The 27105-nt window shown below is 36.7% G+C and overlaps 1 protein-coding gene across 1 annotated transcript in view; it reads right to left on the bottom strand.

Moving 5' to 3' along the window:
* Positions 1–27105, bottom strand: part of Sorbs2 (sorbin and SH3 domain containing 2) — a 134127-nt gene that overhangs the window by 89491 nt on the left and 17531 nt on the right. The window contains exons 2-3 of the mRNA XM_042700277.1: positions 5426–5475; positions 2102–2194 (exon numbers count right to left, since the gene is read on the bottom strand). Of these exons, the coding sequence (XP_042556211.1) occupies positions 2102–2194; positions 5426–5435 (103 nt within the window). The 5' untranslated portion in view covers positions 5436–5475. The remainder of the gene's footprint in view (positions 1–2101; positions 2195–5425; positions 5476–27105) is intronic.

The raw sequence follows: 27105 nt of genomic DNA, 5'->3' as shown, positions 1-27105 counted from the left end.
AGGGCAATCTCTAGCATAACTTCATATTCTCTTTTGATGATTATGTTGATTCAGGATGGCAAATCTGCATGGTAAAAGTGATGTCATTCCCTAACATGTGCATGACTGGTCCATTTACTTGGTTGAAATGTCAATGATATTCATGGCATAGGAATTCCAATATATGATGGCCTGGGCTTTATATTTTCCTACTTCCCTTTATCCTCATTTCCCTGAGGTTTTCAATGTAAGCATGTCTGTAGTTTTTCTAACATCTTTACATATTCATACACACATGAGTAAATATTTTTCAACCAAAATGAAATCATTGTACATGCACTGCAATGCAACTTACATTTATTTAAACTTAATATATTACAGAACATTGGTCATTGAAATCACTTGTGGACTAGAGGTGGTGAAATGGAAGTGGAATTCTTGGAAGCCTGTTTTTGTTTTTATCCCAACAAAGCTGGGTAAGTTGGGGATCAAGTAGTTTTAAAGCCAAAATCACCTTAAATATGTAATCTGCTAGTAAATGTATATATGCCAAAGTCTGAGAAAACAGGCTGAGAATTGAAATTATTTTAAAATTCTCTATTTCTTTCCTACTTCTGTTCCAAAACTCATTAATCTTAAAAACAAAAACCAAGGAAACCATAAAGTGCAACTCAAAACTCAGTAATAAAACCAACCGAAAGCCACCAAGTAGTCTGGGTATTTTATTCAGGATCTAAGGAGAGGCTGGCTGGGCTTTATAACTAAAGTCCCTGTGCAGTAAAGGCGATATCTGTAGGTATAGGTATTGCCTTCATTGAGCAGGAGATCTTGTAAAAGAGACCTACTTTACTGAAGGTAGAAATGGCACATCCTCAATTCCTTTCTACAATGTATTTTGGGGTCTGGGAGGGTGGCTTAGTGGTGGAGTGCTTGCCTGGGCTCTATTCCTCAGTACCACATACACAGAAAAAGCCAGAAGTGGTTCTGTGGCTCAAGTGGTAGAGTGTTAGCCTTGAGCAAAAGCAGGTTAAGGACAGTGCCAAAGCCCTGAGTTCAAGCCCCAGGACTGGCTAAATAAACAAACAAACAAACAAACAAACAAAATAAAAATGTATTTTTATCTGTGGGAATGTTAATCTATACTGTTCAAGATTTTACTATGTTTAAAAACATATGTGCCGGGCGCTGGTGGCTCACGCCTGTAATCCTAGCTACTCAGGAGGCTAAGATCTGAGGATCGCGGTTCAAAGCCAGCCCGGGCAGGAAAGACTGTGAGACTCCTATCTCCAATAAACCACCAGAAAACCGGAAGTGGTGCTGTAGCTCAAGTGGCAGAGCGCTCATCTTGAGCTGAAGAGCTGAGGGACAGCGCCCAGGCCCAGAGTTCAAGCCCCACGACCGACAAAAAAAAAAAAAAAACATATGAAAAGAGCCAGGTTCTGGTGGCTTATACCTATAATCCTAGCTACTCAGGAGGCTGAGACCTGAGGATAGTGGTTTGATGCCAGCCTGGGCGGGAAAGTCCATGAGATTTTATTTCCAATTAGCTATCAAGTAAAGTTTGAAGTGGAGCTATGATAGAGTAGTAGAGTGCTAGCCTTGAGCAAAAAAAAAAAAAAAATCTCAGGGATAGCATCCAGGCCCTGAGTTCAAGCCCTGAGTTCAGTTCCCAGGACTAGCACACACACAAAAAAGTATCTTTGCAGATTGGACTCTAAAATGTTAGTCTTTCTAGTGTTTTGTTTATAATGTGAGCAAATTGCTCTTACCTTCTTGTATTGTGTTTTCTTAACAAAGTCTCAAGTTATTTTAGATAATGAGATAAAAATTTAGTCATTAGCATTTGAGTTAATTAACGTATTTCTGGCAAGTGACTCCTTTCAATTAGATTAAAAATTTTTTTTAACATTATATCAGTTTCGTCTGACTTCCTATTTTTAGAGCAAAACCAGGGGAGATAGAAGCTATTCCTGGGAAAAGAAAAATAAGGTAAGTGGGGAGAGGGGGCATTTGAAAGGTATTTACACACACTGTAGTCATCCAAACAGGCAAATTTTGGAAAAAGAGAGAGGTCAGGTAAAGCCATTTAGGTGTGACATTCTGTGAGTTAGTGGTATTATACCTGCAGCCAATAGGTTTGGAGAACTTTGAACTCTCTTCACAGATGTTAATGTAACAGACATGGCGGCACGTTTGCGAGCACACCCACCGCTATCTGGAAGCAAAAACACAATATAGCACAGGCCAAGGCAACAGAAAGCACATGCAATATCATGCATTTAAGTGAAATGTGCCAGATGTTCATGAGAAAGATGAAGTCAGAATTAGTAACCCTAAACTGCATCTGCACATCTCATCCCCCCCCAAAAGTAAAACCAGCAAAGGAAAACCAAAACAGAAGTCTGTCTTTGAAATAGATGTCAATACAATAAAGAACAAACTATATTCAACACTCAATGGTTTCTTTGCAATGAAAACTCAGACATAGAACTCAAGTGTGTTTATACATTTGAATTTGATGCATGCCGAATCAATAAACAATGCCAGTAGCTTCTAGATTAATATATCTTATCTATGTTTCAGGATTCAGAGCTATAGGAAAGTACACTTTGTACATATCATTTAGATTTTCCTGTTTTTTTTTTGTTTTTTTTTTTTTTTTTACCAATCAGATATTTGAATATAATCACAAATGAGTCACCTTGATCGAATTCATTATTGAAGTGAAAGTTATTAGCTAGTAGTTATTAGCTTAGTTATGATACATTTGATGTACAAGATTCACATGAATGTAAATACTTCATGAATACGTATGAATCTTCATGTCTTCTAATAGATATGGAATTATTAGCTTATTCAAAATTAGGGACAGCATTATATATTACAGTATTGAATGACCTTCTGTTAAAACCAAATTTACAAATGAACAATATGAACTATGAATTGCATGTAAACCCAAACAAACTACCAGGCACAATTTATGTACTGTGAGAAGGCTAGACTTCTAAATTTGGAAGACAAGTCTCCCGAAACTGAAAGGTTACTGTTCTATTTATGAGTAGTTTCCAATTCCATTCCCACATTCCTTTGTAATACAACATGCGCAAGAAATAGTTTCCCTCATTCCCTTCACTTTGCTCAGCTCATTTTGCTGATACTCTTTGAAGATATTTTTTAAGGACTCAAAGACAAATCATATATTCACAAATATGATAATATAATCATTAGTTATTGTTACATGCTGTCCCTTTTTGTTCTTTGCTTTTACTTTACAGGAAAACTACCTAGTTTGTTATTTTTTAGACATGAGCAAATTGAAATTAGCAAAGACACTTGGAAGTACGATTTGAATTAACTATACTTAAATTCACAAATATGTTGCTAAATCTTAGAATTGGTGGAATTATTTTTATATTAAAATAACTTAAACTTTGTTTAACATGGTAATTTCTTAATACTAAAAGCAATTAAAACAGAAACTTGATTTGAAACATTAAATAAAATAAGCCTAATGATTCAACCACAGTAAGAATAAAAAGAGAAAGATACAAAAGGTAGAAATCTACAACTGACTCCTCCAAGAGAGGTACCAGTAGGATTCTGGCAAACTTGACAAACTGAAAATAGCCATGAGAGACAACTGTGCATGCTAAACTGAGGGAATGCTTTTGAACAGTGGTGCTTAGTAGGTCCTGACTGATCTAAAATCGCTGAGTAACGAGGGTGAGGAAAAGCTGACATCACTCTCAATGATTTCATTTTCTGTTTCTACAACTCTGAGCATGACAAGGTCCACAACCATTGTTTAAATGTTATGAGGATTGAAGTACAGGCTGAGATTCCCTGGACCACCTCTGTGAGTCCACAGGAGGCTGGGTATACTTCTGATCGTTGGGAAAGCAGTGGTTATCTATAGTGTACTTCATGACCTATTTAGGGGCTTGAAGTGGGTCATGGTCCCACATCATGGATAAATCTCTACTCCTTGAATGACATGGCACCTCAGTTAAAGTGGATTTTTGGTGGTTGCTATATTAAAAAAATGATGACACTGCAAAAGTCATTTCATACATTTAAACAGACATTGTCATGTACAATTCTACATCTTGTAAAGTTTTTCAGTGCTCAGCAGGCATATACATACCATTCACAAGTAATGCTGGCTATACAGAATGAAAGAAAGCAACTATATTTCCTTCAACTTACATGTATTGTTTTGTGGAATGGTTTCTTAAGTTGTTAGAACATAAATGCTTATTAAGTGATTATTTGGAGCTTAAGTTGTTCACATCAAACTATTTAATAACCAGAGATTTTTTTCATTTGGTGTGAAAAACTATCAGAAAAATTACTGAGACACTGCCATTGTAAGCCAAGGAAGTTTGGGGAACTTTGGGTTAAACATGTCTTGTGTTTTAGGAAGCTTTATGATACAGATCAAGTAAACAGAAAATCTGTTTTATTAATATTTAGTAAAGAGCTTATTTCAAAAAGTCGAGGTATTGGTGAAAAGTTTTGTAATTGGTAGAAGAGAAATATATTTTGTTCTGTTTCAACTTAGCACTGATAGCTTGCTGATATTCTTTGAAAATAAGAATAGTTTTTCACACTTTTGGTCATCTTGAGGAATCCTAATGCTCTTCTCCCACTCCTTCTCATTCAGGACTGACAGCCTATTAATCTTGCTTCTGGGCAGCCTGATAAAATAAATGGCGAGGTATAAAAGAATATCTTCAGCTATTGTTTTTGCCTTGTACAGGAGGAACTGGCTAACACAACTGTTTCACAAGTACTTGGTAGGAAATAGCGTTGTTTAAAAAAGAAGTGACAGAATTTCAATGAGTACATTATTTTCCTGAGTTACTTAATACTGTGCAAAGAAGTGGGGGGAGGGGAAAGAAGGGAGAAAAGGTGAAATTATAAACCAAAATATTTCTACTGTGGAACAAAACTTATACTTTGTATGTACATGCATGTATCAAGACAGTTTTGCAATTAAAATGTATACAACAGAATTCAGAGGTATGAATGTTAAACTAATTAAAAACATTTAAAATACTCATAGCTGAACTACATTGAGAATTTGAATTAATTAAAATGCTTTTTCTATGAAGCTTTAGCATTCTATCTGCTGACTGGGAAAGTTAAAATATTATTCACTGGAGCAACATACCTTTGAACTTAGCCTGTTTTAAGTAAGAGATTTTTAGCATCTATAAGTCAATTTCAAAACATGACTACAGAAAAAGGGAGCAATAAAATATTCTTATTTTCATGGCTATGAAATTGGAATATAAAGATAATGAAATAAACTAATGCATTTAACAATCTACTCAGAAACTAAGTATTACATTTAGGATTAGCAGGTGCTAAGCTAATGATTTAGGGCAAAACTTATTTTTAGAGAGCAAAGCTAAGAAGTCCGAAACTAAGAGAGATAGCATACCTGTATTCATTTTGACCTTGGAGGGTTTGTTATTAAAATCTTCAGGTTTCCTGTAAGGGAAAAAATGATGCATAATTTGTTCACTACAATATGGATATAAAAATGCTTTTATTTTTGGTATACCTATAAATTATTAGTTACTATTATTTAGACTCAGTTTAATAAGGAGTGCTCTTCTGAAGTTAAATTCAATTATTCCTGATCCTATGATCATAAACATATTTTTAAAAAATAATGACCATTAATGAATAAAAATGAAAAACTTCCTTCCTTCCTTCTTCCTCTTCCTCCAGCCCTCTGTTCCACGCTATCTGACAACCCTCCTTCCTCCATGTCCTATGCTAGGGATTGAACTGAGGTCCTCATACACACTAGGCAAGCACTGTACCACACAGTTATAAACATAGCCCAAATTTTCACTTTTAAAATTTTAAATTCTGTGCCTAACATGCATGAGGCCATGGGCTCCAACCCCAGCATCACAAAATAAAAAGAAAAATCATATTTTTGTATAAACATTCCTATCAGTTTTTGTTCTTTAAGCCTGAAGTAATCATCGTTGTAACGTATTTTCTACCAAAACTGTAAAATGTACACTGGTACTTTGAAGTCAATGCCTTACACTTATGGATTAATTTCACAGTCCAATTTGCTTTAAAAAGTAATTGAGGCAAGCACTCTACCACTGAGCCACCTTCCCAGCCCTCAGTTGGCTCAGTGGTAGAGTGCTTGCCTTGCATGCCTGAGGCCCTGGGTTTGATTCCTCAGCACCACATAAGAAAAAAGAAAAAAGCCGGAAGTGGCGCTGTGGCTCAAGTGGTAGGGCACTAGCCTTGAGCTGAAGAGCTGAGGGATAGTGCTCAAGCCCAGAGTTCAGGCTCCACAACCGGACCAAAATAAAAAAAGTAATTGAGGGAAATATTATTAAGATACTTTTATTTTTTTGTTTTTTTTTTTTCAGTGTATAAATACATAGGAATATGTGTAGGTTTATTTTGTTGTTGTTGTAATTTGACTTTTTTTTTTTTCCAGAATCTGGACTTTTTCTAACATCTGGACTCAGTAGCCCCTGGCCTGTATGGAAAGGATACAATGAAGAAAAGAAGGTTGGGTAGGGGGAGGGTAGAATGAAGCTTCCTGAAAGTTCCTTCAAATCATTTATTTCAACTTCTGAGTAGCAACACTCCTAATGTATTAACCTTACATGGAGAAAATACATGGGAAAGTGTCTCAGGGGATGACTGTGACCAAGGCCAAGGCCAAAGCCAAATGACTTCTAAAACAGGAGGGGATAAATAGGACTATAAAGACATTTCCCAAATTCTACTTGGCCATTCCTTGTGGAACTCGGAAACACTTGCTGCTTAAAACTGAATTCCAAAGACAGAATTTGCACTAGAGTAAATCTGATTGATCAGGAAAACACCCAATACATAAGGAAAGTTAACATGGGAATCACAAAACGTGCTAATGTATCAGACCATGTTTTTGATACCAAATTAGAGAATTAATAATGATCAGCACTGTTGTTTAATTCAAACACACATATATATTTACAAAACATCTGAAGCTCAAAAAAAAATCAAATAACATGAGCTAAATAAAGCAAGGCGTCACAAACCCTTGAGCTTTTCATTTTTAAAATGATGTATCCTGTTTCTTATTGGGTAATTTGTGAGGTTTTCAAACGTGGCATTGTTTTAGATGTCAAAATGTAAAATGACTAACTTCCTAATCAAGCAAGACATTTTCTAATTTGTTAAAGGAAGAGTTGTGGTGACTGAACTCTTAAGAAGAACCTGAAACCCCGAGGCCTCTTGGGTAACTAATAAATAATGTGTGATTTTGTTTCCCTTGTATGTACTAAGGCCATTAACAAATCCACAAATGAGAGAATGTCTTAGACAATTTTAAACTAAGGCAAATAGGATATCTTTTGTTCTGCTCTGCAAAAATGTCTTTGATTGTCCTCATATAACAAATACAGGGTATCCTGGAAGGAATCGAGTTCCTAGAGTGTTTGCATGCTACTGAAAGACAGCATTTCAGTATTCTCTTGAGTCGGGATTGAAGCAGAGCCAAAGCTTTGACAATACAGATTATAAAATGCAGACGACTCCGAACCCACAAAGCAAAGCAATCCTTTGTACATTAGGGTATCTGAATGGTTTTCCCCAGGTTGTGTGAGGCCAGATTTACTTTAGTTCATTCAGGATAGCATTTATGCAGAAAGCAACATTATATGTATTCTAATATGTATATGGCAATGGGTATGTTTTACTAAAGGGTCAGATTAGCCTTTATCTCTAAAAGCAGGTGGCAATAGATTATTCTAGTGGTTCATGGAGGGACAGCAACACGTCTACCATCTTGATTTTTCTTAAGAATTTTCCCTATTACCAGGTATCTTGTTATTTTGTAGATAGCAGTTCCTTCAAATCATTTATTTCAATCTCTCAGCAGCAACACACCTAATATATTAGCCTAAAATGGAGAAAATACATGGGAGACACATGCACTGTATATGGGAGAAGAGACTGAGTGATTTAACTTTTCAGTGAAGTTAGATGGTTGTGCCTTGGTAGCAACATGCCCAAGGATGTAATTTTACTTAGATTTTCTCTCTCTCTCTCTCTCTCTCTCTCTCTCTCTGTCAGTTATCAGGTATCATCTGGGAGTAAAGAGTTGAAACAAAGCCTTTCTACAATTGTGGTCAAGAATCCTGTGTAGGTCATTTTATTTGTATCAAGCTGAGTTTAAGCATCAAAGCCATTAATAAAACCAAAGAATTAACTTGGAGCTCAAATTCAATGTGAAGAGTTGACACAAAAGCATTTCCTATTCAATAATTTTTGATCCAATAAATTGATATGGTTGTTTTGGGGCTAATCTATTGTCAGCTTATATATTATTTAGAAGAAAGAACATACAGTCTTAAGTGGTGGGAAAGTATTGCAATATATGATTATTTTGAGGTATATTTTAAATATAAGGATATTTCAAAATAGGATACACATTAAGATAACCTGAATATGCATTCTTTTGAAATGAGAGCATTTCTGGTTAAACTGTTCTAAGTGCCAATGCATTTCTCTTTCTGTGTCTGATTGTGGTAAGATGAGAAAAAAGTTGAAGGAGTTCACTTTTCAATTAAACTCCAATGACTTAATTCAAGTTGACATTTATCTTTACTTATCTTTTTTGAGTGTGTCAAATATTTACTGGGAAATTCCAAGTAGTTCATTTTGTATTTTAGAGTCCAAGTTTAGAAACATAAAAGCCACCTCAACCTCATTTCTGAGTACTTCCTTTACTTTAGTGCCCTGTGTGTGATGCCAAGTCAGGGCCTTTTCTGTCGCCAAGAGAGTAGTAGAGACTCATCACCTTCAATAGCATCGCCATGGTTGCCCATGCTCAGAAGAACATGACATCCCTTGCATCATTCTTAAGCTAATGGCTCTCGAATGTAGGCCTGGAGTATTTACAGCCAAATTATACACAGTATTTATGAGTGTATACAGAGGTCAGAACTGATCCAACATCATTTCTAAGAAGGAGGAATAGTTATTACCACAAGATACAAAGGAAGATAAAAAGGTAGTCAACCATTGGTTATTTTAATCATACTAAGTTTTCTGATACCTAGAAAATTTTTCTGATTGAAAGAAGACTGTATGACTTTCATGGAAACTTGAAACTTTCAAATCTTTACAATGCAAGTTGCTCAAAATATGGATTTTTTTTCCTTCAAGACATTGATTAGAAGCAGATCTTCTGATAGATGACTCTTTCTGGTGTCTTTCCAAAGCTTCAAGCTCAAAGAACCCTCAATTTAGAAGCACTCAAAATGGATGTTGATTTTTGTTTTGCTGTAAATAGTCACGTGATTTCATATTGCTCCAGCATCCTGCTTTCCTTGCAGATAATTAAAGTATGCCTGTAAATACTTAAAAGTGCATCTTCTTTATTCTAAGACAAAGTTGTTAGATTGAATCATAGCAGGAAAATGGTATGGGCATATATGACGTAAATCAAAAGCCAACTGGATTCTAATGAAAAGAAACAAGGTCTCCAAGGGGCATCTGGTGAGTGACACATTGTGAAAGAGACATGCATGCAGTCAATGAGAAGGATGGATTTAGAAGGAAGGATGCATGGTTTGGAAATGGCTTGAGTGTGCTTCCCCAAAGCTTCTTGTATTGGAAGTTAATCTCTGCCTGGAGACATTAAGACAGTGGACACTTAACCCAACATTTAGAGGCGGAACCTTTGGGAATTGATTAGGATTAGACAAGGTCATTAGAATTGAGCCCCAGTGATTGAATCCTAGTGACGTTATAGGAAGGAGAAAGACTAGAACATTCACACACACACACACACACATACACACACACACACACAAACATGTGCGCACACACTTCCTGTTCCTTGACATGTGATGCTGTGTGCTGCTTCCAGACTCTGCCAACAAGAAGACCTTGGAGGGATGTGGCCTCTGGTCCCTTGTGCCTCCAGAACTATGAGCCAAAATAAGCCTCTTTCCTTTATAATATATCTAGTCTGTGGTGTTCTATTATTAGCAACAGAAATGGGGCTGATATAGAGGGATTGTGGGACTATGCAGGCCTGGATTCAAATCCTACTTGTAGCTAATCGTTAGTATCATCATCATCATTATTTTCAGCTCTTCAGCAGGATAAAAACTTCTCCCCTCCTGCAACTGACTGGAAGTCATGCTTGGTTTGGCAAATGGACATAATTCTTATTCACCAATATTTTAAAGCAGCCCCTTACCTTTCTGTCTTCAGAAAATAACCTATACTTTCTTGACAAAAGACATGGAGTTCTTTACTTTTTTCATTTCTTTTAGTTTTTAATAGTCCTGGAGATTAAATGTAAGGCTTCATATCTATACTTAGTACTCTGCTACATGCGTCATAGTTCTATTCTTTTTGCTTTAGATTGCTTTTCAGATACAGTCTCACACTAACTTTGCCAATGCTGGTCTTGAACCTTGATCCTACCTCCACCATCTGAGTAGCTGGGCTTCTAGCTCTGCCACACCACATCCTGGCTACTAGGTTAAATTGTATGGATTCTCGCATCTCCCAGTGATCTCATCTCAACTTATCCATATGTTGTCTTTGAGATGGAATTCTGCTTTCTGGGCATCTTTCTTTTCTCTTTATTCCACAACAGATATTTCACTTAGTTGAGATTTCCTCCCTCCACCCCTGCAGTGATAAGCTATTGTCTAATCAAACACAAGCTTCATAGACCAGCTCAAGTCAAAGCTACTGAATCTGAAGTAGGCAGCCAAAAGGTTGTTGTTATGATAAACCTAAATATCTGTCCCATTACAATTGACAGCTTATAGTTCAAAGTGATGATTAGAGGAAAAGAGATGTCTATAAAATGTCACATAATTAATTCACTGATACGTTATAGAATAAGAGGAATAACACCCCATAGCAGCATTCCTGCCTTTAATTCACCAAGTGGAAGTTGCCCTCTCCTTCCCACCAGAACAAGTATCAATCTCGTCTTTGAGGAGCACCAATCTCTATCTTGAAGGGGAAGTCTGATTTTATAAAGAAGTATTTTTAATTGTGTGCTTGGTGAATTTTCCCTCTACTTTTAATTTTTAAATCTTCCTGAATATGCATCTGACATAAAAGACAGTAATTTAAAGCTCCGTGCTAGTGGCTCATGCTTGTAATCTTAGCTACTCAGGAGGCTGAGACCTGATCACTGTTCAAAGCTAGGAAAGTCCATGAAACTCTTATATCCAATTAGACATCAAAAAAGCCCAAACTGGTGTTAAAACCTTGAGCAATAAAGCTCAGAGACAGTGCCCAAGCCCTGAGTTCAAGCCCTAGGACTTCCTCCCCAACAAAGGTGATTTATGTAGCTTAGTTTTAGATGTTTCATTCTTAGAATTTAAGTGGGAGCAAACATCAAATGCTTTAGGAGGAATAGAGAGTTGCACTTTCTGTGTGTTTTATTTTTTTAAATTCCAACTCTGAAAAGGGCTTTAGATTAATTACCCTATTTTTGAGGTTAGCTATTTGAGGAGAAAAGAAATGATTGTGCTAAGATGAAAATGACAATCTGACAAGCAGATACCTCACCCTGTCTCTGAGAAAAGAAGAGATACCTTCTGTGGAGGTGTCTTAAAATATTTCACATCAAGACCAACCCCACAGGCTGCACAGTGTTGAACTCAATGTTGAATCATTTGAGACAGGTGTAGGGAGGAAAGAATAAAATGTATAGTAGAAGACTAAAATGGTTTTGCTGAATAAAATAAAAAGAACTAATATAGGGTCTATATATTTATTTTTCTAAGACAAGTAGGGCTACAAATAGTTCCTTGTGACAGAAACTCCTTTGGCCCAGCTGCTACACCAGTCCGAATGGAAACCATTATTCTGATTTTTCGAAGCCCTGGCCAATAACCGTTTCTAATTTCCTTGGAAACCTCAGAATTTTAATAAGCATGCATATTCTAAAGAATTTCCATGGCAATGTTGTTTTATGAAATTACTGCAGTTCAATAATCTGATGTATTTCTAATTGACTCTTAAGGATTATAGCCATCTTTTTCTTCTGATTAAATAACTTGTTTCCTGAATGCCAGGAAAAATGTTTTGAGCAACTTAGCAATGTCAGAGTTTATTGTATACTGCTGGTATTATTATAAATATGTGTTCATATATGTTTCACAGGTGAACTCATCAAATTTCACTTACTATGTGGAGTTAAGTTTTGGATAGGTGGGAAGTAGAAATATCCATTACATTAGTCTTTTAATCTTAAATTTTAAGTAATATATTTCTTATAATATGCTAAAAGAAGAAAATATGTCTTTGAAGAAATATGCAATTTATTAAAATATAGTAATTTTGATTTCCCCCTGGGGGGGGGGGACTGTAATCTTTCTATTTCCCCTTCCTGTGTAATTGGAATCACAAGCATGTACCACTATGCACAACTTGATTTGGTGATTGAGACAGGGTCTTGATAGCTTGCCTGGTCTATTTTCAAACCATTGTCTTTCTATTTCTCCTTCCTGAATAGCTGGATTATAGGTGTCCACCACCATGTCTAGCCCCAGGCTTATTTTATTTATTTTACTCTCAGAAAACTCATCTTGGACACCCTTTGGGTTAGTGGTCTGAATTAGCCTAAATTTGTGTTCTGGGTTGACAGAATGTTTGGGTAACAGTTGCAACTAGGTGTGCCAATGTTCTTGTAAGGATTTACCTGAATTAAATTAAATTAAATTAATTTAAGAAACATGACAACCAAATATGATTGTTATTTAGTTCTGTTTTTTTTCAGCAGTCCATTTTATAATGCTCACAAGAATGGAAAGATTACAAACAGACCCATCCTACAACTAAGTGCTTTAAAACTTCTGAGTAGTACAACAAAATGGGATTTAATATCTAATTGCACTTCTGTTGAGCACAATGCCAACCCAAATAACTTCACTTTTAAGCTTTACCAGCTCCTATGTTCCCAGCAGTCTTTATTTTTTCTACCTAATATAGTCTTGCATACCCTGCCACTATTTAAAGCTAAAACTTTCACTCAATCCACCAAAAATAGTCAAAGAAAACAACATACAAATTTTTACTTAAATTATACATCGGGGAACAGGGGAACTTACTTGAACAAAGATTTTTTTTTCCAGTTTTCACTTCCTAAATCCCTTATATGACATTGTGGTTAAGTCTGAGGTGGTTGGAAGATTCAGTATGAGGACCGACAAGCAAATTTTAATATATGTAATTAAATTGTACCTGGGTTAACCACTACTAGCCATTTTTCACCCTTTCAACCTTTGTCTATCATGGATTCTTATAGCTCTTAGAAAAGGAGGTAAGAGCTCCTCTTAATGCTCCAACTGCGCAGACACAAACTCCTAATGACAATCTGGATTCATCACCAGTGAAGGTTCAACTTGTCATGTGGGAATATGAACTACCATACAGACCCAAGCTAGACCCAGGCTATGATTCTTGGTTGAATGGACTCTTAGCTTTAGCATCCACGGGCTGTTCAACTTCAGGTTTACAGGTGCAGACTGTGTTGATCAATGATAAAATTTGATATTGACTTAAGCAACAGCTTCATAAGCAAGAGCTGATTATTTTTAATGAAAAGCACAAGAATTTCCTCACTTATTTTGATAGTAAAAACACTGGAAGTGTGTTGTAAATAATGTGGAGAATTCTAGAAAAATGCTTGAGGAAGACAATCTCTTCTCTGTAGAATATAGAAAATTTCTAATATGTGCAATTATTATTGAGATGTGGTTGTCTGCGCTCCTTGTACAGGATTGAAGGAAGGAAATGTTACTTATAATAGAAGCACAAGTGACTTAAGAATGTGGGCAACTTTTTCTTTTGCTAATGGCAATTTCACACACACACACACACACACACACACACACACAGACATACACACACACACAGACACACACACACACCACACCACACCATCTAGTGAGAGGCAGAATCAGGATTCAACCTCAAGCTTCTAGATCGAATCACATGTTTTTGCTGCCCTAATGCTGAGGTCACATTAAGTCCCTTGAATGAAGTTGTGCTGGACAGACCACTTCTATGCATTTGATTTTTAAAATTCATAATGAAGGACTTGTTTTCAAACACAAAACACACAAAAGAAAGGTCTCTTCCTGGCCCAAAGTTTTGCCAAATGTAAGGTTTGTTTAGTCAACAATTATTTTGCTTACACCATGGTCACCTTCAAACTTGAAGCCAAAATTTAATGACTCATTTGCATATCAGTATTCAGAAGAGATTGCTAAAGATTTGTATTCTGAAAGCATCAAGGTGAGGTTGGTTCTCTACTAGCCAAAATGTACTACAATATCCAAGGCAAAGTATGTAGGCTCTCTCTATGAGGCATACCTTTTTGTATTTTCTGAGATTCTCCATGTTTGAATTTGATTGTCAGATAATATCCATTTTCGTAAGTATACACCCAAAACAAAGAAACAGCCAACCTCCCCTAACTGCAGTCCATAAATCATTACCACTTGTGAAAAGTTTTCCTCACTATGAGTTGTGATAGGGATATTGAGAGTGACAAGAATTATTGATAATTTCTTTTTCATTTTCTTCTGGAATTTATAGTCGAAAAGTACTTCAAAGCAGATTAATCCAAATGCACGTTACAATTCCAAATGCCATATTCTCGTACCCAGCTCCTGTTTATGGAGGGAAGTGCATTGACTTTGCAGAAGCATGTCTGAAAGATGTAAGTACTTTGGATTTCTAGCCAATATTTTCATCACATTTTCTTACTGGTTGCATTAGTCATGTCATCACTTGCTAAATTACAGCAGCACGGGGAACACAGTGACAGTTCAAGTTATTTTTCATGTAAATCCTGCTGTTCTAAGGGTTTGGTGACTGTTAAAAAATTGCCAAGGTCACTAACATTTGCCAAAGTCTCATTAAAATTCCCTCAGGAATTTTAATCAGTTTGTTCCCCTATTCAGAAATATTAGAATTTTTACTTAATCTAAGTTATGATTTAGTATGCTTGGCTATTTTTAAGCCTAATTTGTGATATGTAAATATGTTAATAGATTGTTAACTTATGATGATCGGGAAAAGCAATCATCTGAATTAGAGACAAGAGTGAATTATGGGTTTAGCTTTGGTGATACCCGGGGTTTGAACACAAAAAGGCCTTGCATTTGGCAGGCTGGTCTGATACATGACTCAAGGATCCAGCCCTATGAATTATGAAATGTTTGTAAAGAAACAACTAATTTTCTTTAAAACTTCAGATAAATTTTAGGCCCAGTAACAATATCCACATAAATAGAACTGGCTTATTTGAATGACTACATAATTAATGATCTGCACAAGTATTAAGTCCCCCCCAAAACAAACCCTCAAAGAAACAATTGCCCATTAATAAGTGGGCTAAAAACTTAGAGAGAGACTTCTCGGAAGAGGAAATGATTGGCCAATAGACACATGAAGCAATGCTCAATATCTCTGGCCATAAAAGAAATGCAAATCAAAACAACATTGAGATTCTACCTCATCTCAGTTAGAATGGTCATTATCAAGAAATCTAATAAAAAAGCTGAGAATGTGGCTTAGTGGCAGAGTGCTTGCCTAGTATGCATGAAGCCCTGGGTTTGATTCCTCAGTACCACATAAACAGAAAAAACCAGAAGTAGCACTGTGGCTTAAATGGTAGAGTGCTAGCAAAAAAAGAAAGAAAGAAAGAAAAAGAAAAGAAATATAATAACAACAGATGCTGGTGGGATTGTGGCCAAAATGGAATACTACTACACTGTTGGTGGGAGTGTAAACTTGTTCAACCACTCTGGAAAACAGTGTGGAGTTTCCTCAAAAGACTACACATAGAGCTCCCATATGACCCAGCAATCCCACTTCTGGGCATTTACCCAAATGACCGTAAACAAGGCCATACTAAAGCTACCTGAACATGTCAATTTACATGTAGTAAATGTTCTTTTTAAAGGCTTCTTTATGTAACTTAAGCTTCTATATTAGTATTTTCTGTAAGAACTTGGCTTTAAATATCATAACCACAAGAAATATACTCATTACTTATGTAACTAAAACCCCTCTATACCTCATCTTGACGATATAAAAAAAGAATAAATAAAAAATTACACCTAAGATTCTCACTGTATCATCCCAATTTTTAAGTTTTTATATATAAGCTAAGATTAAAATAGAATTCATACTTAATTTTCATTGTGTACTGGATTTATGAAATTCTCTTGTCCCTAGGCCTCACTCCAGACTTTCATCTCCTACCTAGAAACATGGTGTCATTTGTTCATTTTCTAACACATTGATCTGTCATTTCTAGAGCCCATTTCATTTCACCTATCTCTTGTAAGCCAGAATCTGAGGTTTGCCCTTCACATTGCCCTGCTCTCAAGTCTGCATGTTTTGAGAAGTAAAACAAGAAGCATTTTGCTGTAGAAAGAGCTATTGCTATTATTTCTTATGCTTCTACTTTAGTCACACTTCATTTGACCAAGAGCTTTGGTTAGGACAATAAGTAAGAATTTTTAGTCAATTTGAGTTCATATAGGATAAGTTTAAATTAAGCATTGTTGGGCACAGACTTGGGAAGGTGGAAGTTAATGATAAAATAATGGTGGCATAGGGGGCTAATATTGTTGCTTACCATCCCATGGCAACAACCAACTTAAAAAGATGATATGCCAAGGATACAGACGTGGGGGCCTACAGGGCAAAGAGTGAAAGGAAAAGCATTGTGTCACTTATACACACAGACATGCAAACACAAACCCAGATACTCACATACACACAGTTTAGATTTTCTGCTCTGTTGTCTTATGGGACATTTGTCTGTAGATATTTTTATTTTCTTAGAATAGATCTGACTACTACAACACTAGGAGAAGTTAAAGCTTCAAAAGACTAATCATATCACTTTGGTTCAAATTTGTTATCTAATCCTCTTTGCTTCACAAAAATATCTTAAGAATGCATCCATGGAGAAGGATTCACTTAGTACCAGACATATTCATTGCAATGGTGATGTATAGCTTAACATTGCTTTATTCTGTGTATACATACCTAGTTGGATATTTGCAGTTTTTCTACTTAGGGGCTTATACAGCTCCTAAAATATATAGTAGTTTGCATTCACTCAGCAAATACTTCAGAACCAAGTCTCATTTACTCACATGATGGAATGGTGGCCATGGGGGAGCGGATCATCAGGGAGAGAGAGCCAGGCAAAGCATCTGGGAGATCCCCTTCATTTGTCTATGACATTCCACCCCTTGGCTCCTGCTAGTTGTCGAGAGCCTTTCCAAGGGCTTCTTGGACACCCTGAATGTAGTGGTGTCCCTAGATGTTTATAATGCCTCTGGTATGTGTCACTTGGGTGCTTTCTGCATGATTTAGAGGGGCCAGGCTAATAAATCCACACTCACAAAATCTCTCGCAGATGTTATGGGTTACTGAACTGACATTTTGGCACGTGGCTGGGATGGGTTTATTAGACGTGTGCAGCGTATTTCAGCAATGATTTGGGATTGCTGAGTACAAACCATCATCATAAAAATCCTGTGCTTGCCCCACTGTTTATCAACTTGAAATGACCAGTGTACAGACTACATGTATATGTTAGGTAAAAGTATCTTCACTGTGGAACACTTACACACTGACGTGACCATGATTTAACATGCTTTTCTTTTTCCAAGAGAATACTAAAAACGGTATTTATTTTAGGAAAATCCTCTGTATTTAGACTGTGCATATTTATCTTACCTATCCCAATCAAAGTTAAATCAACAAGGAACTAAGTTTGACTCTTTGTCTTTGAGTTGTTTAAAACATAACATAGATGGAATTGTTCTAACACTGGATACTGATGTTATTTTGATATATCTTTCTCATTAGATAAATCAACTTTTAATGCATGACCAAGTTTTATATTAGTCCATCCGCTCTCCTCTTTCTTCCTCCTTTCTGTCTACTATTAAACATCTGCACACATGTCATCTAAAACAAAAGACAGGCCTTGGTTAGAACCTACCTCTCACCAGGTGTTCTGCTGCTAAAATCATAGCTCTCATCTCTGATCAACTAAGTAGCTAGCATTCTGAGTTCCTTATCATGGTTTTATTTTCTTTTTTTACAGCATTTCACTGTAGCTAGATACTTCTAAATGTATATTTGTTTTAATTGTCTTTTTTTTATTTTATTTTATTTTATTTGAGAACATACTGTACAGAGGGGTTACAATTACATGGGCAGGATAATGCATACATTTCTTACCAAGCATTGCAGCCTCCTCCTTTGTTTACCCTTCACCTCCCTTCCCAGCCTCCCCCCTCCTCCTGTTTTAATTGTCTTAATCTTTATGTCACACAACATTATATATAGTTACAGTGCTCAGGTTCATTCTTTTTTCAATAAGTTTTTTATTGTGAAAATATTGTAGAGAGGGGTTACAATTACATGAGCAAGGTAATGAGTACATTTCTTTTTCTTTTTCTTTTTTTTTTTTGGGTTCGGTCGTGGGGCCTTCAGCTCAAGGCTAGTGCTCTACCACTTGAGCCACAGCGCCACTCCCAGCTTTTTTCTTTTTCCTTATGAGGAATCGAACCCAGGGCCTCAGGCATGTAAGGCAAGCGCTCTACCACTGAGCCACCTTCCCAGCCCCTCTTTTTTTTTTTTTTTTTAAATTTCAGAATGAGGTGCTTTAACAATGAGGGTTATATAGCTGGGATTCAAACCAAGATTGCTTCCATTTAGAGCCTTCGTGTCTCCTTTTTTTCCCCTATTAATAAGTTTTTTTTATTGTGAAAATACCGTACAGAGGGGTTACAATTACATGAGCAAGGTAATGAGTACATTTCTTATCAAGCATTGTTGCCTCCTCCTTTGTTTTCCCCTACCATCCCTGCCCTCCCATCTCTACAACTACACCCCCTGCCCCGGTCTAAAGTGTAAAGTTCATTTTTGGACATAGAATCTTGTACATCTCATTGTTGCAATGGGTCCACCTGTATCCCTATTTAAACAAGTTGTTTTTTTCCCTTCCCTTCCACAAATTATACCAACATCAATTACAGTGAAAATAAGGATTATACCGTGGAGGAGGGACATACAAACCAACAAAAAATATCACCTTATAAATACATTAGAAACAATAGCAAGCAAGAAAAAAACCACTTGTGTCCTTATCTTGGGGTTCATTTCGCCTAACATCATCTTAATCTAATGTTTTCTACTTGTCTCAGACATATACTAGCTATTGCAAATAAGGGAAACCATAGGACCTATGTTTCTTTGGGCCTGGCTTACTTCACTTAATATAGTTTTTTCCAAGTCTTTCCATTTCCTAACAAATGGGACAATGTCATTCTTTCTGATGGAGGCATAGAATTCCATTGTGTATATATACCACATTTTCTTGATCCATTCATCTACTGAGGGGCATCTGGGTTAGTTCCATATCTTAGCTATGGCAAATAATGCTGCAATAAACATAGTTGTGCTGGTAGCTTTAGTGTGGTCTTGTTTATGATCATTTGGGTAAATGCCCAACAGTGGGATTGCTGGGTCATAAGGGAGCTCTATGTGGAGTCTTTTGAGGAACCTCCATACTACTTTCCAAGGTGGTTGAACAAGTTTACACTCCCACCAACAATGCAGTAAGGTTCCCTTCTGGCCACATCCCCTCCAGCATCTGGTGTTATAAGAGTTCTTGATTATAGCCACTCTAACTGGGGTGAGGTGGTATCTCAGTGTTGTTTTGATTTGCATTTCTTTTATGGCTAGAGAGGTTGAGCATTTCTTCATGTGTCTATTGGCCATCCTTCTTTCTCTTCAGAGAAGTTTCTCTGTAAGTCTTTAGCCCACTTATTTACTGGGCAGGTGTTTCTTTGAGGATTTGTTGTTGGGGGATTTAATTTTTTGAGTTCCAGGTATATTTTAGATATGAGACCCTTGTCTGTTGTATGGCTAGTGATGATCTTCTCCCAATCTGTGGATCTTGCTAGTTATATCCTTTGCCATGCAGAAGCTCTGCAACTTCATGCAATCCCATTTGTCCAATAAGGTTCATTCTTTGTGTTGGTTATTTCTGTAGGTACTTATTTCACTTCCTGTTTAACATTGTAAATTTTGTGTATCTGCTTTCCTGAGCGGGAGTATTTAGGTTGCTTCTAAATTGTTGCTACTTCAGATAAGGAAGCAATGAACACATGTGTATATGTTCTTATTGCTTTGCTTGTTAGTTAACTGCTTACCAGAGAGGATAAGTGATAATATTAGATGTGCTTTTAAAAAGTTCTTTCTATGTTACAAGAAGCGTTCTGTGAATGTTTCTGTATATAGAGCCTCACAATAACCAAACAAGATAAATACTACTATTTTATTTCATTTTTTAAAAAGAACTCAAAACAGAGAAGGGTAAGAAAATTCCCCCAAATCACCCAGCTAGTAAGTAGCCACATCAAGCTTAGGAATTTAGGCAGTGTGATTTCAGAGTTTGTATTCTTCAAGATTGTTCTAATACCAATATTTATTAGAACAAAGAGCCTGATGCATTTCAATGGAATCTCTCTCTATATCTCTATGTCTATATACTTATATATCTAGATATACTTATACATCTAGATATAGATGTATATTTGTTATTGTTGTTACTGACCAACATTTGAATATAAAAGTGTAATTTGTATTGACCAAGGCACAACATATCCAGCAATAAGCAGTATTGAAATGTTTGTGTTTTTATTGTCTACCATAATATGAATTTCAATTTCTCTTATTTATTAATCGCAGGCATAAAGCTCTTTGCATTTTAATAAGCAAGTATCCCGCTATTTGGGTATCACTCTCAGCCCTTTTTGCTTTAACTAATTTTCAGATAGGGCCTCTTGCTTTTTGTTGAGGATCAGATTAAGAACGAGAACTTCCTATCTCTACTTTCTTTGTAGCTGTGATTATAGATATGTGCTACCATATCTGATTTGTTCTTAGAATCTCACTAACATTTTTTTTTGCATGAGCTAGCTTTAAAGTGTAATCTTCCTATTTCTACCTCCTGAGTTTCTGGCATTACAGATATGAGCAACTGTACCTGGTAATTTTAATGGCTTCAATGCGGAAGGAATCACTGAAAGCTCTCTCTAACCTGGAATTCTCTGTATTTCACTGACACACATCATGATTCTTGATCAGTCATCACAGGATATTCTAGTTCCATCTGTATTCTCCTCAAAGGAGCCACAGTTTATTCTGTGGTCCAGTGCTAAGGTTAGGGTGATTGGAATTCTCATTCCTTAGAAGAGGAACAGCTACTCAATAATGAGTAAATCCCTTCCCAAGTCAGGAGAGAAGGACTCAAAGGGCCAAGGCAGGCAGATCCTGAGTTCAAGGCCAGTCTGGGATACACAGAAAGTTCAAGGAAAGACAGCCACACAGTGAGTTTGAGGTCTTCCTGAGTTCCATATTTGTACTCTGTGTTTGTGAATATATATGTGTGTGTATGTGTATATTACAAATGTATATGTGTATATACATTATATATGTATATGGTCTATGTCTATAGTAAACATATGCAATGTGACTTTCCTTAAGTTCACATATATTGCTAAGTAATAATTATTAAAATAAATATGTTGGGTCAGACTATGTTGTCATAGATACAAATGTAAACTGCAAAGACAGGATGCACCTACAGCCTTTGTTTATATGGCAAGGGCCAAAGCCATCATCAGAAACCTCCCCGCCCACGTCACTGCTCTATTAATTTATTTTGTACATCCTGATTTGGAAGTTTCTATCCCAAGAGGAAGAATGAGCCATCAGATAGATGAGTCACACATTATAGTTATAATCACTGGAATGCTCGAAAATGAAATCATTTCGTTCAGCTGAACCAACTTTATAAAAAATAAATTACTTCATATACACTTGGCATAGGGCTAATTAGTTATTTTGGGTTTTTCCTGGAATTATCTCATTTATTCTCTCTACCCTCTGTTAAGTCAGTTTCCCTCTTTCTCCATTCCAAGAGCTTTCTTGGTCATGTTAATGAGGAAGAAACAGATCAAAGAATACATAGCATGGATGACTTTCAGACCATTAAAACAAGCAAGGGAGAAGGTGTCCTAAAAGTTAGTATTTTAGTAATGAGTATCTTTTTAGGCATAAAGAAAGGGTTTTCAAGATAGTTTGTTACCTTTATCATTAGCGTATCCTCTCCCTTAAAGTCTGTATTGGAACTTTATTTCTAGATTTCTATTCATCATTCTACATTTCACCCCAGATGTGTTTGAATATGTATATTTCTTATTTCTTCTTTTTTCATACAGATTTTCAATATATATGAACACTTACCATATAACCAGAGATAATTTAGTAGCACTCAGAATACCTTTCAATCTATTTGTCAACAGTTTTAATTCAGTCTTGTAAACTAGAGAAATCTTTAACTTTTTAATTTGTAATAAAAGGATAAACTAAGTATAATAAAGAAACATATTTTCTTGAAATGTTTAAATGAAAGACTAACCTTCTGTACTAGGGTGGGGATACATTTTGGAGACTGTTTTCCTTTCAGTTTTCCAAATGTTTGTAATGTAGTACTCTACTTTCTAAATGCATTTTTGTTATTTTTAATGAAGGAAAAATAAGATATAGCTAAATTGTACGTGAATGTGTGCACAGGCACACTCATAAGTATCTATGATTAAAAGAATATATTTTGTAATAAGGCAGGGAAATTTATATATGCTTCCTAAACATAAACCTTTCTAGTCCATTTGCTCTTCTTAAATCCTGTCTTTCCTCATCTAAACCCCACTTCCCTGCTCTTCAGGTCTTCTTACTCTTGCCTGGTCATCCACACTTTTGCATTGCAGGATTACCACATGGGCCACTCATTGGACAGGATCTATAAATGTGTAACCTTTCTAATATTACTGCCATTCCAGTGGGGCACCAATGGCTCACACCTGTAATCTTAGCTACTCAGGAGGCTGAGATCTGAGAATAGTGGTTTGCAGCCAACCCCGGTAGTAAAGTCTGTGAGACTCTTATCGGCAATAAACTATTCAGAAAAAAATGGAAGTGGCATTGTGGATCAAGTGGTAGAACACTAGTCTTGAGCATAAAGAGGACAGGGACAATGCCCAGGCCCTGAGTTCAAGCCCCAGAACTGGGGGGAAAATATTACTGCTATTTCATGTACCTGTACATGTTTGGCTATGAGTCTCTTAACCGCAGAGATTGTTGCATAAACTATGTGGCCTCAGTTTCATTCCTCATCTGTAAAATGGGGCCAGTTTTTTTTTCTTTCTCATTTCTGAACTTTGCCAATTCCCATCCAGTAGAGATGGGAATTGCTCTGCTTATTATAGTACTATTTACAATAGCTAAGCTATGGAATCAACCTGAGTACCCATCAACACATGGATGAAAAAATAAAATGCAGTAAATGCAGTACACATCATCAATGGAATATTTTTTTTGTCAGTTGTGGGGCTTGAACTAAAAGAAAGAAGGAAAGGAAAGAAGGAAAGAAAAGAGGAAGAAGGAAGAAGAAAAAGAGGAAAGGAAAAGAAAAGACAGAAAATAAAGAAATGTTGGGAGTCACATGGGAAAATATGATCAAAACACATTGTATGTATATACAAAAATATCACAATAAAACCCTTCACTTTGTGCCACTAATATAGTTCAATAAATATATAAGTAAATTTCATTTATTTTAAAGTTGTAATTTCTTTTCCTAAGACTGAAAACAATGAGTAATATTTCTGCTATTTTGTTATCTGACATTTCCTCAACTCAGATCTTAACCCTGGACTAGAAGACTTGGAATGTCTCTGTCTTCAGGATTCTTGGAAGGGGATGTCTTTTTTATTTATAATTTGAACTCTGGGCTTGGGCACTATCCTTCAGCTCTTCAGCTTAAGGCAAGCACTGTACCCCTTCAGCCACAACACCACTTCCAGTTTTCTAGTGGTTTATTGGAGATAAGAGTCTCAGGACTTTTCTGCCTGGGCTGGCTTTGAACCATGATCCTCAAATCTCAGCCTCCTGAGTAGCTAGATTACAGGCATGAGCCACCCGGCGGGGTTATTTTATTGTTGTGACATAAAAATAACAGCACAATGGACAAAGTTATTCAAACTTCATTCAAATTTCCCAGGTTATATACCTTTAAAAAATAAGCAAGAAGAAATTGTTCTATTGGCAATCAAAAGTGTTGAAATTCTTACATTTTTTTTATTACATCTTCATTTACTTGAATTTGTTTTTCACGATGGATTGCTTTCCCCGATATTTAGCACTTCAGTTCTTTCCCATGTGGTTCCTGTATTTGCTTAATGATCACAGGATTCTAGCTCTGAAAATGGATTTTGATGTTTTTTTTTGTGTATGTTTTGTGGGGGTTATTGTTGCTCTGATGTGTATAAGTTCCCATTTTATGAGTTAGAGAAATATAAGTTGTGTACTAATATGACTACTGGTGGTGAATTGACTGTACACTAGTCTGCGGGTCACAGTGCCTGGGAGACAAATAGGTATGCTGCCAGTAGAAAGATGGACGGTCATGCTGCCCGTTGGCATTTAGAAAAATCCTGACTTTTTGAATAAGCACTGATGTGCTTTCACAGAAACAACACTGAGTCATAGCCCTATCAGTAAATTTCAGATGAATACATCCAAAGTACACAAATCACACTAATTAGACATGAGCAATAATTTGAAAGCCAACTTAGTGCCTTCTACATTTAAACAAAACAGTGATTGTATAACAGAACCAACAAAAACAACTTTTGAGTACAGATCTTTCATGTGTCAAGTTCAGCTATACCACTGTGAAGAAGGTTAGAGGTCTGGGGCTAACGTTTCCGTTCAGACAGGCTCTGGCCATTGAGCACTCCCCAAATGAGTTGGGAGTCAAACCACCACCTTGCATCTTTGTGTCCAATCACCTTTTTCTGTTTTCACTTCTTAGGATCTGGTTTTTGTTTCCATTCTTTTCCTTCTCATTGCACTCTATGTTCCTCCCAATTAAACTTCTCAACATTTGTTGGGGTTTAGCAAATTGCACTTGAGGCAATCACAGATTAAAATATGAATGTGCTTGGAGAGAGGACTATTTGACCTCAATTACAGCTATTGGAAGATGCCTGAATTTACTTCCTCACTTGTCTTAAAATACCAGACTTTTGATACAAACTTCCTGTTTAGTATACTCACGTAGCAATGTCTAACAGGTGCATCACGTGGGGCTTGTGGCCCACCCCAGGAGCTCTCTGTAAATGGCATCCACATTGTCCCTCTCCAAAGCATTGTTTGACTCAATTCTTCTTTTACCATCCTCATTGATAAACAAACCCCACTATCCCTCCCTCCCTGCAAAGGACATGTAGAACCCAGACATGTCAATTTCTTCGTGACTGTCTTGTATCTTGGATTCTGTCTTAAGTTTCAATTCCTTATGATTATTCTTCCTTTCTCAACTTATTTCACCTGTATTGTATTCAGACAGTATTCATACTGATGCCTCTAACATCATAGAGCACTCATCTGCTGCTCAAAACCCTTCATCTGCCATTGTTTATAAGTCATGGCCTGCCAGGGCCTCCTTGTTCTAGAGGCTTACTCTATTCCAGGTTCCCTGACCACTTCATTTCTCCTGGAATATGCAAGCTCACAACTATCCCAGAGTCTGTTCTTCTGCTTCCAACATTTCCTTTATATTATGTCCATCATTAACCTTCAGTTCTTCAGGTTAATGCTCAGATGCTATTGGTTCAGAGAAGACTTCCCTAACTAACCCCATATTGAATTCCCTTTTCCATATGTCCCGTTTAGAAGCTTTTCTGCAGAACACTTCTTAACACCTCGCATCTTACACATTGGCTTATTGTGTCTTTCTCAACATCGGGGAATGTGATTCAGAGGCAGGAAATGTAATCATGGGGTGGAACCTACTGGGAGGTTCAGCCCACACACTGGCATCAGGGAACGAATGAGTATTACAAATCGTGAAAATCAAGATTTCTTTCTCCTTTGGGAAGTGCAAAGAGACATTCTACTTCACCGCCTAGGCAACTGTGGAAATACTGTAGGGCTGTGGTACATAAGAAAGCTAGACAAAGTCAAAGAGTGGAATAAATCCGTGATTCATAATTTGGTCAGTAGAAACTCTAATCATTATTATTTTCTGGTTTTCCCGCTGTCTTTATGTTGTAACACTGTATAAATTATTTCTTCTTCTGTGTATTCACATTGACCACTATTATTTGTCTTTGTTAACGTGTGTGTGTGTGTGTGTGTGTGTGTGTGTGTGTGTGTGTGTGTGTGTGTGTGTGTACATGGGCAAGTCTGGGGCCTGAACTCAGGGCCTGGGTACTATACCTGACCCTTTTTGCTCAAGGCTAGTTCTGAACATATGGAAAATCCTGCCCAGTCTGGCTTTGAACAGTAATCCTCAGATTTCAGCCTTCTGAGTAGCTAAGATTGTTTTCTGTCTCATCTCAGCCAGTGCCCTGTGTTTTGCTATCTTATGAGAGACCAGAGAAGCATCATATTCTAACTTTGGCATCTGATTATTGGCACTGATTCCAAATCATGATGATGCAGTTTAGTGAAATTTGGAACTACCACCACATCTTGCAGTCTTAATTTTGAATTCTTTAATGAGGTGAAATACTTACCATCTATCCTTAAGTATAAGGAGAAAATTTCTTTCTTTGTTTTTTTTTTTTTATTTCGTGTGTGTGTGTGTGTGTGTGTGTGTGTGTGTGTATGTGTGTGTGTGTGTATACACTGTTACTAGAGCTTGAAATCAGGACCCTGTGCTCATGCTGAATTTTTTTTTCGAGTCCTGGGGCTTGAATTCAAGGTCTGGGCACTGTCCCTGAGCTTCTTTTGCTCAAGGATAGCACTCTACCACTTGAGCCACAGAGCCACATCTGGCTTTTTCTGTTTATGTGGTACAGAGGAATTGAACTAAGGGCTTCATGCATGCTAGGCAAGCACTCTACCACTAAGCCACATTCCAAGCTCTGCTTAACTATTTTGCTCATGGCTGGCACTTTACTATGGGATTCATAATCCACTTCTACTTTTTTGCTG

This window comes from Dipodomys spectabilis, unplaced genomic scaffold, assembly GCF_019054845.1.
Source record: "Dipodomys spectabilis isolate Male_0828 unplaced genomic scaffold, ASM1905484v1 ptg000009l, whole genome shotgun sequence".
Classification (NCBI taxonomy): domain Eukaryota; kingdom Metazoa; phylum Chordata; class Mammalia; order Rodentia; family Heteromyidae; genus Dipodomys; species Dipodomys spectabilis.
The sequence above is the reverse complement of the archived record's forward strand: the minus strand, read 5'-3'. Positions and strand labels throughout refer to the sequence as shown.